This window comes from Emydura macquarii, unplaced genomic scaffold (assembly GCF_026122565.2).
Source record: "Emydura macquarii macquarii isolate MOO-44397 ecotype Brisbane River unplaced genomic scaffold, CSIRO-AGI_Emac_v2 contig_1644, whole genome shotgun sequence".
NCBI classification, from domain to species: domain Eukaryota; kingdom Metazoa; phylum Chordata; order Testudines; family Chelidae; genus Emydura; species Emydura macquarii.
The window spans coordinates 19923000-19939876 of NW_027131781.1; the positions used below are offsets into that span (position 1 = coordinate 19923000).

General features: G+C 39.0%; 1 protein-coding gene across 2 annotated transcripts in view; it reads left to right on the plus strand.

Annotated features, from left to right (window-relative positions):
* DMXL2 (Dmx like 2) overlaps positions 1-16877 on the plus strand; it is a 94446-nt gene that overhangs the window by 36826 nt on the left and 40743 nt on the right. For both annotated transcript variants that reach the window (XM_067555822.1, XM_067555823.1), the window contains exons 13-23: positions 30-151; positions 2289-2378; positions 4204-4321; positions 8279-8398; positions 9139-9366; positions 9928-11610; positions 11952-12062; positions 13755-13924; positions 14839-14936; positions 15135-15300; positions 15867-16131. In XM_067555822.1, coding sequence (XP_067411923.1) covers positions 30-151; positions 2289-2378; positions 4204-4321; positions 8279-8398; positions 9139-9366; positions 9928-11610; positions 11952-12062; positions 13755-13924; positions 14839-14936; positions 15135-15300; positions 15867-16131 — 3171 coding nt within the window. The remainder of the gene's footprint in view (positions 1-29; positions 152-2288; positions 2379-4203; positions 4322-8278; positions 8399-9138; positions 9367-9927; positions 11611-11951; positions 12063-13754; positions 13925-14838; positions 14937-15134; positions 15301-15866; positions 16132-16877) is intronic.

Sequence of the window (16877 nt, forward strand, 5' to 3'; positions counted from 1 at the left end):
CTAAAATTTGTATTTGGTGTTTTGATCAGGTACATACTGCAATTCTGCTAGTGCTTGCTTTGTAGCATCTGATGGCAAAAACTTGAGACTATATCAAGCTGTGGTAGATGCACGAAAACTTCTAGATGAATTGTCTGACCCTGAATCTTCTGTAAGTTTATATAGAGCTTATTTGAGAGGCTTGAAATGTAAAAGGCAAAAGTTGTTAACATATTCGTTTTGTTCTAATAGCTTCACTTTTCTTTATGCATAGCTGTCAAATTTTGTGCAGCTCCATGTGACATGTCATGCAATTTTTACTTAGTTTGCGTATTTATAAAGATTTACATGTGTCCATAAACATTAGTTCTGAAAACACTGGATTTAGTATTAGTGAAGGACTGAGACTAGATTTCCGCTACTGGTTTCCCCAAACAGGAGTAGCAGGTGTGCTTCATACCTAAAAAAGAGGGATGGGCATGTGGCAAGCCAGATGTAGCTTGAGGGGATCTAGGGGAAAATGAGCTTTCAAAGGAGAGCAGGGTGGGGGTGTGGAGCTGGCTAGAACCTAAAAGGATGAAGAGGGATTGCTAAGGGTCACCATTGACTTCCCCTGCCTCCCATCCATCGACCCCCGGCTTGTGCCCTCATTTGTCCCCTCATTAGCCCCAGTCTTTCCCTTAGCTCCTGCCTCTCTCACTTCCTCCACTGGTCTTGTCCCCTACCTACTGGCACCCCGTCCCTTCACCCAACAGTTCCTCTCTTGTTCCCTGCTTCCCTCTCAATAGCTCTTGGTTCCCCACTATCCTCAGAGCCCCCCTGCCAGCCCTGCTGGGACATTGATGCTGCCACAGCAGCCACTGCCTTTTTTCATATACAAAGGGGGATATGGACACTCTTGTAAGTTAAAATTGGGGCAAAATAAGTGGCATTGTATTGAAACGCTAAGAAAAATCTCCCCCCAAAAGCAGAAAATCTTTACAAACAGTGCCCCAGTTCTCCAATAAGTGTGCTAGTATGGATACTTGCTGCCATGTCATATACCATTGACTGGGGTTCTATGCATGGTCAAAGGTCCATATTAATGTGTCTATTTTCAGGATTTGGAGCCTAAATATTAAGGGAAAGGGTTAGCGGCCCTCCCATCCCACCACCAAACAGTCCTAACACCTGGGGTTACCAAGCCTCCAGGATTGTCCTGGAGTCTCCAGGAATTAAAGATTAATCTTTAATTAAAGATTGTCATGTGATGAAACCTCCAGGCAACCAAAATAGGCAACCCTACTACCCACTGTAGGTTTCATTAGGTCTCTCCCCCAACATAGTCTTACCACCTATAGGATTCCCTGGATGTCTCATTGCTAGACTGGGTTGCTAACGCTGCATCAACATATACCTATTCCTTGGTTTCACTAATTTTTTTGCAGAGAGATTGGACTTTTCTGTGGGCAAGACTCCAAAAAAGTCTCTGGTGTTTTGTTCATACCTCAAAGGATGATCATCCTTATTTCCACCCAAGAGTCAACTCTCCTCATCCACTCCTCCCCTCCCCCGGTACCATAAACAGGCTCTTCCTTATCCTGCTTGCAAGACCCTCTGTTCAGCCTCAGTGTCTTTTTCTGATACACAGATTACATGCTAACACAATTTCTATGATAATTGTCATAACTGTATATCTCTCCTTGCCTTTCAGAGGTATTCAACTGGTCAGATATGAAAACAGTAAACCAGGCATCCCGTGAAACACCACTTACAGCCTTTCCTTCTCTTTACATGCCTTGAATTTAGGTCTCTCCTTTCCACCTATCCAAGTTTAGGTCATGCATAGAAGGTAGAGTCATTTATCAAAAACAGGCCTTGCAGTAGCTTAAATAGCCTTTGACTGTTCTTCTGTGCAGTGACAGAAGAAACTGTCTAAATCTAAAACTAAACAAGAATGAAGCAATGGCTTGGACAGCTTTGTGTCAAAATTATGTTATGGCTCGTTATAAAATGGACATTATGAAAGAAGAAATCCTTCAATATTGAACACATAGTATCCATAAAAATTAATGTACCGAGAAGTATTAAGCCATATACATGGATAGGTCTAGTACCACAACAAATTAAATTAATGTAAATTTCATGTTTAGTGCTGCACTTTTCATAAATATCAACATGAAACCAGTAAGAAAAGCATGATTATTTATGCCAACAAGGAAAATTAGATGCATCCAACAACTGTACCTGATTATATTTTCAGCTAACTTCAGTTGCTATTCTTTGAATGAATAATGTACTAATCATTACTTCCTTTTGCTGTCTTTCAGAAACTCATTGGGGAAGTGTTTAACATTGTGAGCCAACAATCTACTGCTCGACCAGGATGCATTATTGAGCTTGATGCAATAACTAACCAAGTAAATAACTGGCTGACCATTCATTAATGGTGTCATATAAAAGTGTTTAATGGTTTTGTCTGATAATTAACCTAATCTACCGAAAAGATGAAATATTTTTTCAAAGTAATGTTAATTAACAGGTAAAACAGGACATTTCTCTCCAATCATAGTAAGCCCATTGAAAATCACTTTGTTTCTGTTTCCACATGACTAAATTATCTCAAGACAACTCCTTTTAATCTTAACATGAATATATGTTGTTTCCAAGGAAAAATAAAGGTATACAACATTTTCCATGTATATTTCTTATGTAGCTACAGTGTTTTATGTAGCTCTAAAGGTTTTTAGAAATAACCAAATGTTTATTTCCTTGAGTCCTATAAAAATTGACAAGGATTTTCTATCACTGGTACTCAAAAATCTTTTAAGAATAATACCATCTGAGATCATTTATTTATAATTAATTTATTTACTTACATGTTCTAGCTGGGGTTGTGCCAGTCCCTAATGGGACTAACCAATCAAATGATTTTTTTCTTTACCTGCGTAATTAAACAAAGGAAGTCTGAAAATCTGTCAGTTTTTGTAGAGAACTTCTAAAGGAATTTCAAGGAATTAATCTGGGCTAATTGGGTTTTATTTTTTCCCCATGAATGACTGTTTGCTAATTTAGCAGTATTTTGAACACTTTAGCCACACAACTCTCTTTAGTTAAAGGGAGTTGTGTAATTAAATTTATCCTGTAACATTTATTCACAATCATACGTTTTAGTTAAAATGAAATTAAGATTAAGAATAATTTACAAGAACATTGTAGTTGTCAAAAAACAAACCAACCCCCCCCCCCCCCCAATCATTCAAATACCAGGGAATTTAGAGTTTAACCTTAACTTAAAATTAACCCAAACATTCAAAATTGTAGACATGCATAGCAAAGGGTACCCATATAACTTTAATTCTGCCTTTATAGTACAGACCAAAAAAACCTGAGATAAATTATCTATCCATACATTTTATCTTATCTGGACTATAAGCATTAGAATGCATTGGTCTTAATTGTATTTTTTACCATGGTGGCACCAACCCCTGTGCTCTTTACAGCAATGTGCCATGCAGCAAAAATAGATGTATTTTACCCATTTCTGATTAGAAATGTAGCATAATGAAGGAAATCTTTTGCCACTCTTTGGTAAGATTATATATCTTCCCAGGATTTTTGTCGTTATTACTGATATATAACCTGAACTTTAATTTTGTGGGGGGAGGGTTTAAGAATTTTCTGTCACCTGCCTGAATGGAAAGATTTCATTGCCAATGGCCTCCCTCCTGGGGTGGTGGTATTGCAGAAGAATCTATTGCTGGTTGGAGATCATAGCTTTGAATGTGTCTGGAAGGAGGAATATCTAATTTCTTCCTGTCTTAGCAGCCTTCCCTAATAGTTTGTTTACTACATTATGGAGGCTGTCTTCCCAAGGAAGCGAGAACTAGACTAATTTCTTTTAAAAAAAAAAAAAGAAAAGAAAATCTTAGGTCTCCACCAATCAACTGGAATCCATTAAAATTTTATCAGAGCATAAAAGGTCATTCTGGTAGTCCTAATTTGCCAATAAACTTCCACAATGTTATTTGTGTTAGAGTATTAGTCTAGCGTAGTAGATCTCACAAAGATTATTTGTTTTTCCACATCTTTTAAGTGTATAAATGACCTGACATTACTTATTAAAGAATAGCAATGGGTGATGCTCATCTGTAACAATACTAACTGAAAGAGAATTCATGTGTATTGAAAGCTGTTTTGCATAACTATTTTGAAATTGTAACTTCTGTTCAACAATATTCCCAGTGTGGCTCAAATACACAGTTGCTTCATGTCTTTCAAGAAGATTTCATTTTGGGATACAAACCACATAAGGAAGATGTGGAAGGGAAGGAAACGGAAATATTTTTCAAACCATCACAAGGTATAGCATAAAAATAGTAAGCAATATAAAGTAGGTGCATAAAGTGTTCATAAAGATCACTGAAATATCTCAGGCATAAGTTGGACAGTTTTATTTTTAAATAAAGGGTCTTTGTGGTGCAATAAAATATAGATAGTGTAATTCTTTAAAATATATGCTATGTTAACATTAAATGTGTTCTAATTTGCACAAAATAGAACTATTTTCAGTTTGCATAATGATTTGTATACTAGTACATTTGTTCAATTTTTTATCATTTTAGAACAGGTTCTGATGTCACACATGAACTTGCACATATATAAAATAATTTTATGAGTATATTTTGTTTTTAATTTGTAAAGTGGAATGGAAAAAGCTAAGAATTGGCAATAATTAGTTCTGGCCCATATGATGTGTTTCTGACTTGCCAACCATTTCAACAGAACATGACTGAAGAGTTTGCTAGTAAATTTGAGGGTTTAAAAAAGGATGTGGGAGGGAATAGAATTTAAGGCCCAGCAATGCATGTTTAAAGGGATACTGTGAAGTCAAAAAGCCTGAAAATTAGAACTTACTGGCTGTATTTTGGGCTGCATGCAGATCATGCCATCTCTTTGCTCACAGCTACAGGAAAAGTAAAACAAGTACAGTATTGAAATATTCTGAAAATCCCCTTTGGGTGTTCAATATCCAACAAAAGTCTCAGTAAAAATCAATACTTTATAATCTCTGTAAGGTACAAAAAGTTATAAGACTCTGAGAAGAATAGACTGTATGAAATTTTTAAAATCATAGCCTCTGTTGTTGATGGAGATGGCATAGGTACTACTTTTATGTCCATCTTTCAAAGAGTTTGATAAAGCACAGGAAGGCCGAGTGTTCGGCATTTCATTGGAAACTTTTGTCCTTTGGATTGATAAAGAGAATTCTAGTGGAAAATAACTTTCAACCTACCAAAACCTGAATATGGGGAACAGTGTTTGACACATTCGTAATGGAGCTCTATGGTGGGATGTGTACACCACACAGGCCCTGAAAGGGGTAAAGTGACTTGAAAAGCCACTTTACTGGGCTGCACCTGGCAGGACTCTGTTATCTGGCTTGGCTGGAGGGCCAGGTCATACTAATGGCAGAAGTAGGCCAAAAAAGGCAGAAGGAAACTGAGGCACAGCTGTCACAGCACCACATACAGCTACCAGGGGTTTGCCCTATGTAGGGGCTCATCCAGGATCTACAGATACTTCCTCCGTAAAGGGAGGAATAACAGAAAAGCTGTGACGTGGAGGAAGTAGCTTCATGTTGATGAGCACAGCAGGATCAGACCCAGTCTCTCTTCCTGCTTCTGCTGTAAGGACAACAAAATCAGCAGGAAACCCTTCAGCTGCAGCAAGAGCTTTTGCTGCAGTGTGTGGAGAAATGGACCTCAGGGAATCAAGCATCTCTTGGGGAAGAAAGACGCAGCAAGTCAGTCCTGGGCTGTGGAAAGTGGAGGACAGATGATGACCCAGAGGCTTTTTTATGTACTTTTGAGCAGATGGCTAGTGCAGCAAGATGGACAATCATTCTGTGTTACCCTATTTCTGTTAGGAGAGGCCCAAGCGGCACACAGGGCCCTATCTAATGATCAGACAAAATCATATCTGATAGTCAGAGAAGCTATTTTAGATCTGCTGGGGCTGACACCTGAAGCTTGTTGACACCACTGTAGAATGGAATGATGATTCCCCCGAGGAGCATGGCCTGGGAGGGGTGGTTCAGGAGTTCTGAGCCGTGGCATCATGCTGTGTCCAGAGATGAGTTCTGGAGAAGGAATTGCAGAGCAGACCATCTTAGATCAACACCTGCAGGTTCAATTTCATCCAGTTTCCACCAGTACTGCAGTGGAAAAAAGAGAGGCCTTTTTGGAGGTGAATGACACCGAGCAATCTGAATGGTAGACCAGATCAGGGTGTGAAGAAGTCAAACCCCAATCTTCAGAGGCTGGAGAAAACACACCAAAAGGAAGAGTCCTGGGCAGACCTAAGCTCACAATCAACCCCCTCTCCTGGCATTTCTGCAGGTCCACAGGAATACCCTGGGCAGTAGCCAGAGAAACCCAGTCATGTGTTTCAGGTGTGGCCATCCAGGACATGTGAAAAGATATGGTCCCCACTGGCGTGTGACTAGCTGGGTTGTTGTTATAATGAAGTTTGTGGTTTAGGTGGGTCCTTAAACCAGGATCAGATGCCACCATATGTGGTGCCTGTCAAGCAAGGGAAAGGTAGAGAAGGGCCTGATGAACTCAGGTTTGCGGACAAATTCTTATTAGGAGAAAGGTAAGATAAGGTAAGAAAGGTAAGATCTGGTAAGATAGACCAGCACCTTCCGGTCCACATATCTTATGTGCACGGAGAGACCAGAGTATACCCAATGGCAGTGGTGGAGTTAGAGGTACTGGGCCAGTGTGGCCAAGTGAGAGTCGGAGTGTTGAGGAGCCTTGTGTGGCCTGTGATCCTGGGCAGAGACTGGTGAAGTTTCACAGCCCTGATGGGGCATGCGATGGTGCCTGAGCCAGCAGACGAGACAGTGCAGGACCTGTCATTCAAGCGACAGTCCCTCTTCTCCAAACAAATGGATGTGCGGCTTCATAGTCTGAAAGACTCCTACGCAACCTTGAAGTTGTTAGGCCTCCATCCTCTGGCCCCATCTTGAACTTATGGGCCGTTTCTATCGGCGACAACACCAGCAAAGACAGGACTATGGGTAGTGGCAAAACAAGGGGTTTAGGAGGAGACCTACCCAGAACTCCTCATCAGCTTCTATGTCTGCTCCTGCAAGACACCCATTGGGCCCTAAGCAAAACTTTCGAAGGCACGCCCAAGGGCAGTGCACCAGTCCACAACCTGGATCCTGTCTGTACGTTTGGGGACCATTTGTCCCATTTTTATCAGGCCTGGGCCAGCATCTTCAGTCAGTGGGTGTTCCACATGGTAAAAGTGAGATATATCCTTCAGTTTCCTTCTCTCCCTCCCTGTTCCTCCTCAGGGACCCTTCTCACCAGAGACTTCTGGCCCAGGAGGTGCAATTGCTTCTAAGGGTGGGAGCCGTAGAAGAACTTCTGGTAGATCTAAGAGGTATGGGTTTTTACTCACGCTACTTCCTGATCCCATAGTTCAACGGGTATCTCAGACCTATCCTAGATCTGCAAAACCTCAACTAGTTCATGAAGAAACTGAAGTTCCACATGATCTCTCTGTCATCGATTATCCCTTCTTTGGATCCAGGAGACTGATATGCCACCCTCAACTTGAAGGACACATACTTTCACATAGGTTTTGGAATATGGCTATGATTCATAGGAGGCCACAATCTTAAGTTCACAGTGCTGCCTTTCGCCCTGTCGGCAGCTCCAACAGTGTTCATGAAGTGCATGGCAGTGGTGGCAGCCTTCCTCAGGAAACTGAGAGTGAATGGATGGAAATGGATGGAATGCATTGTGCTTCTCCTTTCCCCAATGGTATATGGACCTTTGGGGAACATAGCCAGCTCCTGCAAGTTAGAGTAGACCCCAGGCTTCTTTAATCTGTGTTCGGGTAGAACAGAGATTGGGCAGAGAGTCAGAAGACCCTTTGGGAAGAACTGATGACCTCTTGCCCATCATTTCCTACTCCTCTCCCAACTTGAGTGACCTCAGCCTTAATGTTTTTCAGTCATCTTTGATACTGTCATCCTGATATACACGTCAAACTAGGATAGACTATTTAACTATGCTAAAAACCACTTTTTTTGTGATGTGTATATATATTTAGTTGTGTATTCTTATAAATTAATACTCAACCAAAGCAACATTGTGAAAAATTAAAAAACAGACTCCCTCCCTCTCCATAAACCACATATTTCTTTAGGTATCAGAGGTTTTTTACAAAAATCACATTTATTATTGAAACCATTTTTTTTGAACCATTAACTTCATAATTATGTGTTTGGTTTAAATAACAGGGTATCGTCCACCACCTTTCTCAGAAAAGTTTTATCTAGTAGTAATTGAAAAAGAAAGCAGTGGCTGCTCAGTTCTTCACATGTGGCATCTTCATCTTAAATCGGTACAAGCATGTTTAGGTGAGTGATTGTATTTTCTCAGAGATGGACATGTATTTACCTTAAATGTTACAAAAGTAAATTTTAGACTAGTTAGTTTCTTTAAAATAGATTTCCTCACTAGTCAGAAAGGCCACTTTAAACAAAATTAGAAGCATCCAAGCAATCAGTTCAGTTATATTACATTTTTAGATTTTCACTTAAAATACTAGAGGACATTGAAGTAACATTAGTGGATGTTATCACATGGCTATTTCTGTTACACAATAATTTAAATAATATATTTTTTTATGTACAAAGCATAGAACACCACTATATGGCACAGCTCAATTTCAGTTATATCACAGTGTTGGTCAGTTGGCTGAATTCTACTACAAATAAAGCACAGGAAATTTTAGATTAACTTGTAAAATCAGTGGAAATGTTTGATGCAGTTGAATGGCAACTGCTTACTGAAGTTTTAAGGAAAATCAAATCCCCTCTGCATCAGTCATAAAATAACATTTTTGTTATAGGGACAAGTGACATCTTCAAGTATGTTTTACCTTAAAATGTGAACATTTAAGAAAGTTATGAGCATGTGAAAACGAGTTATAATCTAAACTATTTCCAAGTAGAACAAGAGCAATCCAGAAGTATACTATGCGCCTGTTCCATGTGACTAATGCACTCCCAAGAAAATAAATCTGTGTCTGTAGGATAGCTAAACTTTGACTGTACACACAATTATTTATAATACTGTTTATCATGCTTCTTTCAAGCAAAAACAGCTGAAGTTACTTCATCAACAAATCAACTTTGTGTACCTGAACAAAAGATGGTGGAGTCTTCTCCAGATACTTCACCTGGCTCAAGTCCTATGCCCCGCTCCTCATCAATTGCTAATCTTCAGACTGCCAGTAAACTCATTCTGAGCTCTAGACTTGTATATAGCCATCCACTAGATCTTCCAACTGGTGTAGAAGTAATAAGAGCCACCCCTTCAGCAGGTAAAATAATATTGTTCTATGCAATCTACCAAGTTTTTGACAACAAATTGACTTCTAGTACTGTGTTCTACAACCTCATTTTGCCAGACTTCTGGTTAACTGACATGTCCTTCTGTGGTATATAATGCTTTGAATTTGGAGAATCTCTGGCTGGCACTCCAGTGAAGCTGCACTGTAGGTCCCCTAACCCCAGTAGATTAGAGAGAGTGGTGGTTGACTTTTTCAAAAGAGTATGCTAGTTTGTATGAATGGGTCACATTTCCAGTTTTACCCAAGCACATTTTCCCCCCCTGAAAGTTTCAAATGTTCCCAGGCACCCTGAGAAGATTGGAATAGTACATGCTGTGTGTATTTCTGAAAGAAAAAAGGAAAGCATTATCTAGTGTCTAGCATAATGCCCGATCCCATAATTGCTTTGTGTCATTTCATCCCATATTTAACCAAGTCAAATTATTGAGTTGTCCTAATCCTAATCAAAACCACAGCAAAAATAATGGATATATTCATGAATACGTTATATTTCATATTGCTAATTGTGAGTTATGTTTGATCTTACTTTAGGTCATCTGAGCTCATCATCAATATACCCAGTCTGCCTTGCGCCTTATTTGGTAGTAACATCCTGTTCAGACAACAAAGTGCGGTTCTGGAGATGCACTGTAAACATGGATCTAAATAGAGAAAATGAAGTGAGGGAGACGTATCATTGGAGAAAATGGCCTTTAATGAATGATGAGGGGGAAGACAACTGCAGTACAGTACGCATAATAGGAAGGCCAGTTGCTGTTAGCTGTTCTTACACAGGACGTCTTGCTGTGGCTTACAAACAACCTATACAGCATAACGGTTTTGTTTCCAAAGAATTTTCTATGCATGTTTGTATTTTTGAATGTGAGTCTACAGGAGGATCAGAATGGGTTTTGGAACAGACAATTCATCTGGATGACTTAGTTAAGGTTGGGAGTGTACTTGATTCAAGGGTCAGTGTAGATAGTAATTTATTTGTATACAGTAAATCAGATGTATTTTTAAACAAGGACAAATACCTTATGCCCAATATCAAACATTTGGTACATTTGGACTGGGTATCAAAAGAAGATGGCTCACATATACTTACAGTTGGGGTGGGTGCCAATATATTTATGTATGGACGACTTTCAGGAATTGTGACAGAGCAAACAAGCAGCAAGGATGGAGTAGCTGTTATTACTTTACCCCTAGGTGGTAGCATAAAACAAGGTATAAAGTCCAAATGGGTACTGCTGAGATCTATTGACTTGGTGTCCTCTGTAGATGGCACTCCTTCATTGCCAGTTTCTCTCTCTTGGGTACGAGATGGTATACTGGTGGTGGGAATGGACTGTGAAATGCATGTGTATGCACAGTGGAAACATGCTGTCAAATTTGGTGATGGTGAAAGTGATATTTTTACTGCTGAGGACTCAGCAACTCAAGATCCACTTAAAACAAGCTTGCTAGCAAAGAAGACCAATGTAATTGATGGAGCAGGTATTGTAGATGATGTCTTTGGCACGCCAACTGTAATTCAAGATGGAGGGCTTTTTGAAGCTGCTCATGTCCTTTCCCCTACTCTTCCACAGTATCACCCAACCCAGCTATTAGAATTGATGGACTTAGGTAAAGTTCGCCGAGCTAAAGCCATTCTGTCCCATTTAGTTAAATGTATTGCAGGAGAAGTTGCAATAGTTAGAGATGCAGAAGCTGGGGAAGGTGGTGGACCTAAACGTCATCTTTCTCGTACCATTAGCGTAAGTGGTAGTACTGCAAAAGACACAATCACTGCTGGAAAAGATGGTACTCGAGACTACACTGAGATAGATTCTATTCCACCATTGCCATTGTATGCATTGCTTGCTGCAGATCAAGATACCACATACAAAATTTCTGAAGAAACTTCTAAAGTACCACAGGGGTCTGAAGATCACACTAAAAGAAAAACAGAGGATCAATACTCAAACTTGTTCCAGGTTCAGTCTGTTACAACTGATGACTTTATTGATTTTGAGGTGGAAAAGAGAGAGAGTAAATCCAAAGTAATTAATCTCTCTCAATATGGGCCATCTTACTTTGGTCGAGAACACGCTGGTGTCCTTTCAAGTCATCTGATGCACTCAAGTTTGCCAGGCCTCACTCGTTTGGAGCAGATGTTCCTGGTTGCTTTGGCAGACACTGTGGCTACAACAAGCACTGAACTTGATGAGAACAGAGATAAGACCTATTCAGGTTAGTAATGAGTGTGAATTCTAATTAATGTTTATTCAACTGATCAAAACAGAATTGTGCATAATGACTATAGTGTTTAAATGAACTTAGTACTCATAAAAAGGATTGACAGATCTTATGTCTAAAGCCATGTATTCAGATAAGATTAAGCAGAAGCAACGGTAGGGTAGGCTTTCCCCACATGCTCTTCCTCAGTGTGCCTCAGTCCTAATCTGATAGTAAGTAGAGGGATGAATTCAGTCTCCATCCCTCGTCAGTGCTTGTCCGCCCTTATGAAAACATCAATGGGGTGTAAATTGTGAGTGTTCACAAGTACTCAAATTAATTATTGTATTTTGCAGGCAGAGACACATTAGATGAATGTGGCTTACGGTATTTATTAGCTATGCGCTTGCATACATGCCTTCTGACATCACTTCCACCTTTATATCGAGTTCAGCTACTTCATCAAGGTAAGCATTGGAATGTTTTATGTTCACATGAGCTGACAAACATTTTAGCATTATCATCAATATTCTGTTATCCCATTTAGGAATTTTTGTTATGCATGTTCACTTAAGCTGTGATCCTGCTAAGACTTATGCGTATGCTTACCTTCAACCACTGTGAATAGTTCCATTGACTTCAGTTATATCTTGGTGATACAGTCTATGACCAGGGTAATGGAAGGAGAGCTATTAAGCAGTCATGAGTTGGGAAATGTGGTAAAGAGATTCTGGCTTGTCAGTTTGAAGTGTGGGTATTTTCTCCCAGCCACAGTTTACAGATTTTTTTAAAAATCTCCTTTGCAGGTGAAATAAAAATAATTCTCTCTATTTTTCCTAAAATAGAATTTGTAATTTTCATCCCAGCCATCTGCTTCCTGGCTGAAGCAGGGGCTGAGTAATACTGCTGTGAAATCTGTAGGAGAGCAGGCAGCACTTGAGGAGCAAACAGACAGATTTTCGGCCTCTAAAAGGGACTTGTGATTGCAGGGTATTTTCCCTTTGTCTCTGCCTCTCACCCTACTATTCCAACATGTGTAGGAACAATTTGTGGGAAAGGAATGTTGAGAGCACTAAGGCTGCTGCGTTGAGCACCAAAATCTGCAAGAGCAGGAAGGGATGCTGTTTGATACAGTTTGCCATCAGTCATTTCAAGAGCTGTTCTTTTTCCCCATGTCCTTGGGCTTTGTTGCTGCACAGCACATTTCCCTTCCTGGCTTCTCAGTCCCAACACTGGTATGCATATGCTCACTTCTGTCCTCAAACTTGACAGAGATGTGAAGAAAAATGAGGCAAGTGGAGCCAGTGACTGAAGAGAGTTGCTACTGAGAGAGCATAAGCAGAAGGAAGGAGTTTAGGCCTCTTGGTTTAGAGATGCCATTCCTTTTGACTCTTGAAACAGCCATCGTGTATCTTCTGCCTTGTATCCACCTACCCCCATCGCTGCTTTTGAACTCTGTAGTTCACCCGCAACAGCCTTAGGACTCTGTCCCTTTCAGTTGCCTCCCAAATTAGGGCTTTTGGGGTGGAGGAAGAGTGGCAGAAAAAAATGCCTGATCTCAGGCAAATTCCCAGCGGAGCTTAGTTCCCTGCCTGTTTGCTCCCTGGACATTCCTTTGCAATCCTGCATCAGAGTAGCACCTTTCAAACCCCTGCTTCACCCATAAAGTTCAGGCAAAGCCTGGAAAATTAGTATTGGATTATGAATTAAATGCTTTAAAGAAAGAGAGACTTTGGGGGATTTACTGAAACAATTACACATGTACTGACATAATAGTTTCAGACACACACAGCAATTTGTGTTCAAAGCAGGATCCTCTCTACCAGGAAGGTGCACCACCATTAGTAATCTGATCCTTGGTCAGCAGCACCACTTCCTCCTGTTGGGAATGACCCATCTAAGAGCATCCCACTCCTCTGACCTCTATTTTGCTAATTTGCATTCGTGATTTGAAAACTACATATATACATATTTAAAAAAGAAGAAGAAAAAAATTGCCCCAGGGTGCAACATTGTAAACACTTCATTCTAAGTGAAAATTAGAATCAAAATGATAAAACTCATGTGATATGGCCTATATGCAGTCTTCCTCCTATTTTTCATTTGTTTATTAACAACCTTTTATCTTCTAAAGGTAATTGTCTCATGTCACTATTTAGGTGTATCCACCTGCCATTTTGCCTGGGCTTTTCATTCTGAGGCTGAAGAGGAGTTGATCAACATGATTCCTGCTATCCAAAGAGGAGACCCACAGTGGTCCGAACTAAGAGCAATGGGTATAGGTTGGTGGGTCAGAAATATTAACACACTCCGAAGGTGCATTGAGAAGGTACTTTGAATCGCTTACGTTAAAACTTTGCTATGTTTTGTATAATTTAAGAAATAAGTTACAGCAAGATATGTATTAGATATGCCATTCATAACAGAAATCCATGATTAAGATTAGTGTTAAGGTCTGTATTGTCAGTTAAAATGTCTTCAGGCATATGTTACATCACATGTCCATAACTGAAAGATGCATCAAAAAAGTACTTTAAGGTTAACAATATATTTAAGTAGTTTTTGATCTTCTGTTTTTAGGAAATACTTTTTTCTTAATCTTTTTCTTAAATCTGTTAATTAGTGAATTTTTCATGTCAAATTGCAAAACTCGCATTGACTTTAGTGGGACCAGGATTTCACCCATTGAATCTTCCAGCTTTGTAACTTAAGTCTCTGGTCCTGCAGTTAGATCCATATGGACTGGCCCTTGGGTCTAAATGAAGACCCACTCACATCATTATAAAACTCCTATTTTAAATTAAATGTTAAGCAGAAATGGCAGTGACTAAATGTTTGTGAATTGTAATGAATTGGTGGAGCACAAGATCATAGAATCGTAGAAGTATAGATCTGAAAGGGTCCTCATGACAGTATAGTATGATTTGCCAGATGAAAAGTACCTCATCAGCTTTGAGGGATGAAAGATTTTTATTTGCCTTTCTGTAACTTCATGTTTTATGTTTTTAAATGTATGCAGTTTATATTTTCTAAAGGTCTTAAGAAAAATTAAACTTATGTTTATAGTGTGATGAGCTCACAAACTGTATAGTGTCTTCTGCAAAGTATTCAGAAAGTAATTATATAGCTTTATAGAACCACACAAAAAATCCATGCTATCCTTCCCAGCAGAGTTTGCACATTTTTTAGCTGAAAGCAGGGTTTTTTGCAATAATTTTGTTTGCTCTCCATATACTACTGTAGGTTGCAAAGGCTGCATTTCAGAGGAACAATGATGCCTTGGATGCTGCAATTTTTTACCTTGCTATGAAGAAAAAAGCAGTGGTGTGGGGTCTGTTTAGGTGAGTTCCATTAACCTTTGATTTTAAAAGTAGTAGGAATAAAACTAATGTAAAGAACTCTTTCAGATTAGAGATTCAGTTCAAGTGATCTTGGATCAAAAGATTGATTGATTAGATTTGGATTAAAAGATTTCATTAATTTACATTATAACTAATTATGTGTGTGGGTGGGGGGTTGTTTTTTTTTTTTAAAAACAGGGCTCAGCATGATGAAAAGATGACCACATTTTTAAGCCACAATTTCAGTGAAGATAGGTGGCGCAAAGCAGCTTTGAAAAATGCTTTTGCTTTGTTGGGAAAACAACGCTTTGAACAGTCTGCTGCTTTTTTCTTACTAGCTGGCTCCCTGAAAGATGCTATAGAGGTATATAAAATACTGTGGAATTTCAGAACCCATATTGAGAATTGCACTGTGATGAATATTGCTGTTAGTTAATCGTTTCACAAAAACCATGGCAGGAGAAAGTTGTACAATGGAGCAATGAAACGTCATTGTTATGCAACCTACGTGTGTATATATATTACCAGAGTCTTTATTACATGATCTCAAATAATATAATTCTGCATATGGTTCAGTGAAAAAAAAACCCCGAAAACGTTAACATAATTAAGGCTGAAAACTTGTGCTTAAGCCTTTAAGTAAAGTCTATTATACTATTTGTCCATTGATACATTGATAAAACAGCATTTTATACACATCTGAAAAAAAAATTAGCACGCTTCTTACCAAACATAAAAGGAAAAAAGCACTTGGATCCAGGTTTTTGGATCCAGGTTTTTGACCCCCAAATTTGATGTACCTTTTTAAGTTTTTACATGATGGGAAAATTACTCTTTATTCTAAATGTGTATGGTTATTTAATTCATACTTTTTTATGAGAGGTAGGCTTCCCTAATTCAGCAGTTTGCTTTTCATGCTTTATATCACAGGTGTGTCTTGAAAAAATGGAAGATATTCAATTGGCTATGGTTATTGCTCGCTTATATGAATCAGAATTTGAGACCTCCCTCACCTATACATCCATTCTGTATGAAAAGATTTTGGGTTGCCAGAAAGATGGTGCTGGATTCAGATGTACTAAATTGCATCCTGATCCCTTCCTGCGAAGTCTTGCCTATTGGATAATGAAAGACTACACTAGAGCACTTGACACTTTATTGGAACAAACACCTAAGGAAGATGATGAAAATCCAGGTAGGGGAAATGTTAGTCTTGTCATTTTGAAATAGATTTTAGCATTAGGATTTATAGATCCATACATAATTAAATATAATAATATAAGCATTTAGAAATAAAAACAGATCTCTAAATATGAAAAAGGAAGTAAAAATAGTTAAAGTAGCTGGTACTATAGTTGTGATTCATTAATACAATAATTCTCAATTAGAAACCCTTACAAAAGGATTTCAACAAACAGAAGTTAATATCTTTTAATTATCTGTGTTTTATTTATATGAAGTGTGTAATGCCTACAGTGTGCTGTTATGATAAACTTATTAGAGTATAAAGTTCCAGAGGGGTAGCCATGTTAGTCTGTATACTTGCATCTGACGAAGTGAGTTGCAGCCGACGAAAGCTTATGCCCGCAGAAATTTGTTAGTTTTTAAGGTGCTATAGGACTCTCGTTTTTATTAGAGTATAGTTATTCTATTTTTATAAATATTACAAATACAAATTTTACAAATGAACCAGAGTTCAGCCATGCAGCAGCCAGGTCCCTTAGCCTAGCCATTACTGTGAAAAGGATGCTAGGCCGGGGCCAATTGTTAGGTGACAGACAGCAAGCTATGCTGATTTTGTGCCACCAAGGCATCCCCTTACACTGGAGCAATCTCAAGCTGACTGGCCAAGCCAGCTATCCTCTTTATTTCAGCTACCTGAATACCCTGAACAGGGCCAGTACCTGACAACTTTTGATCACTTTTCATGTGGGATATGTC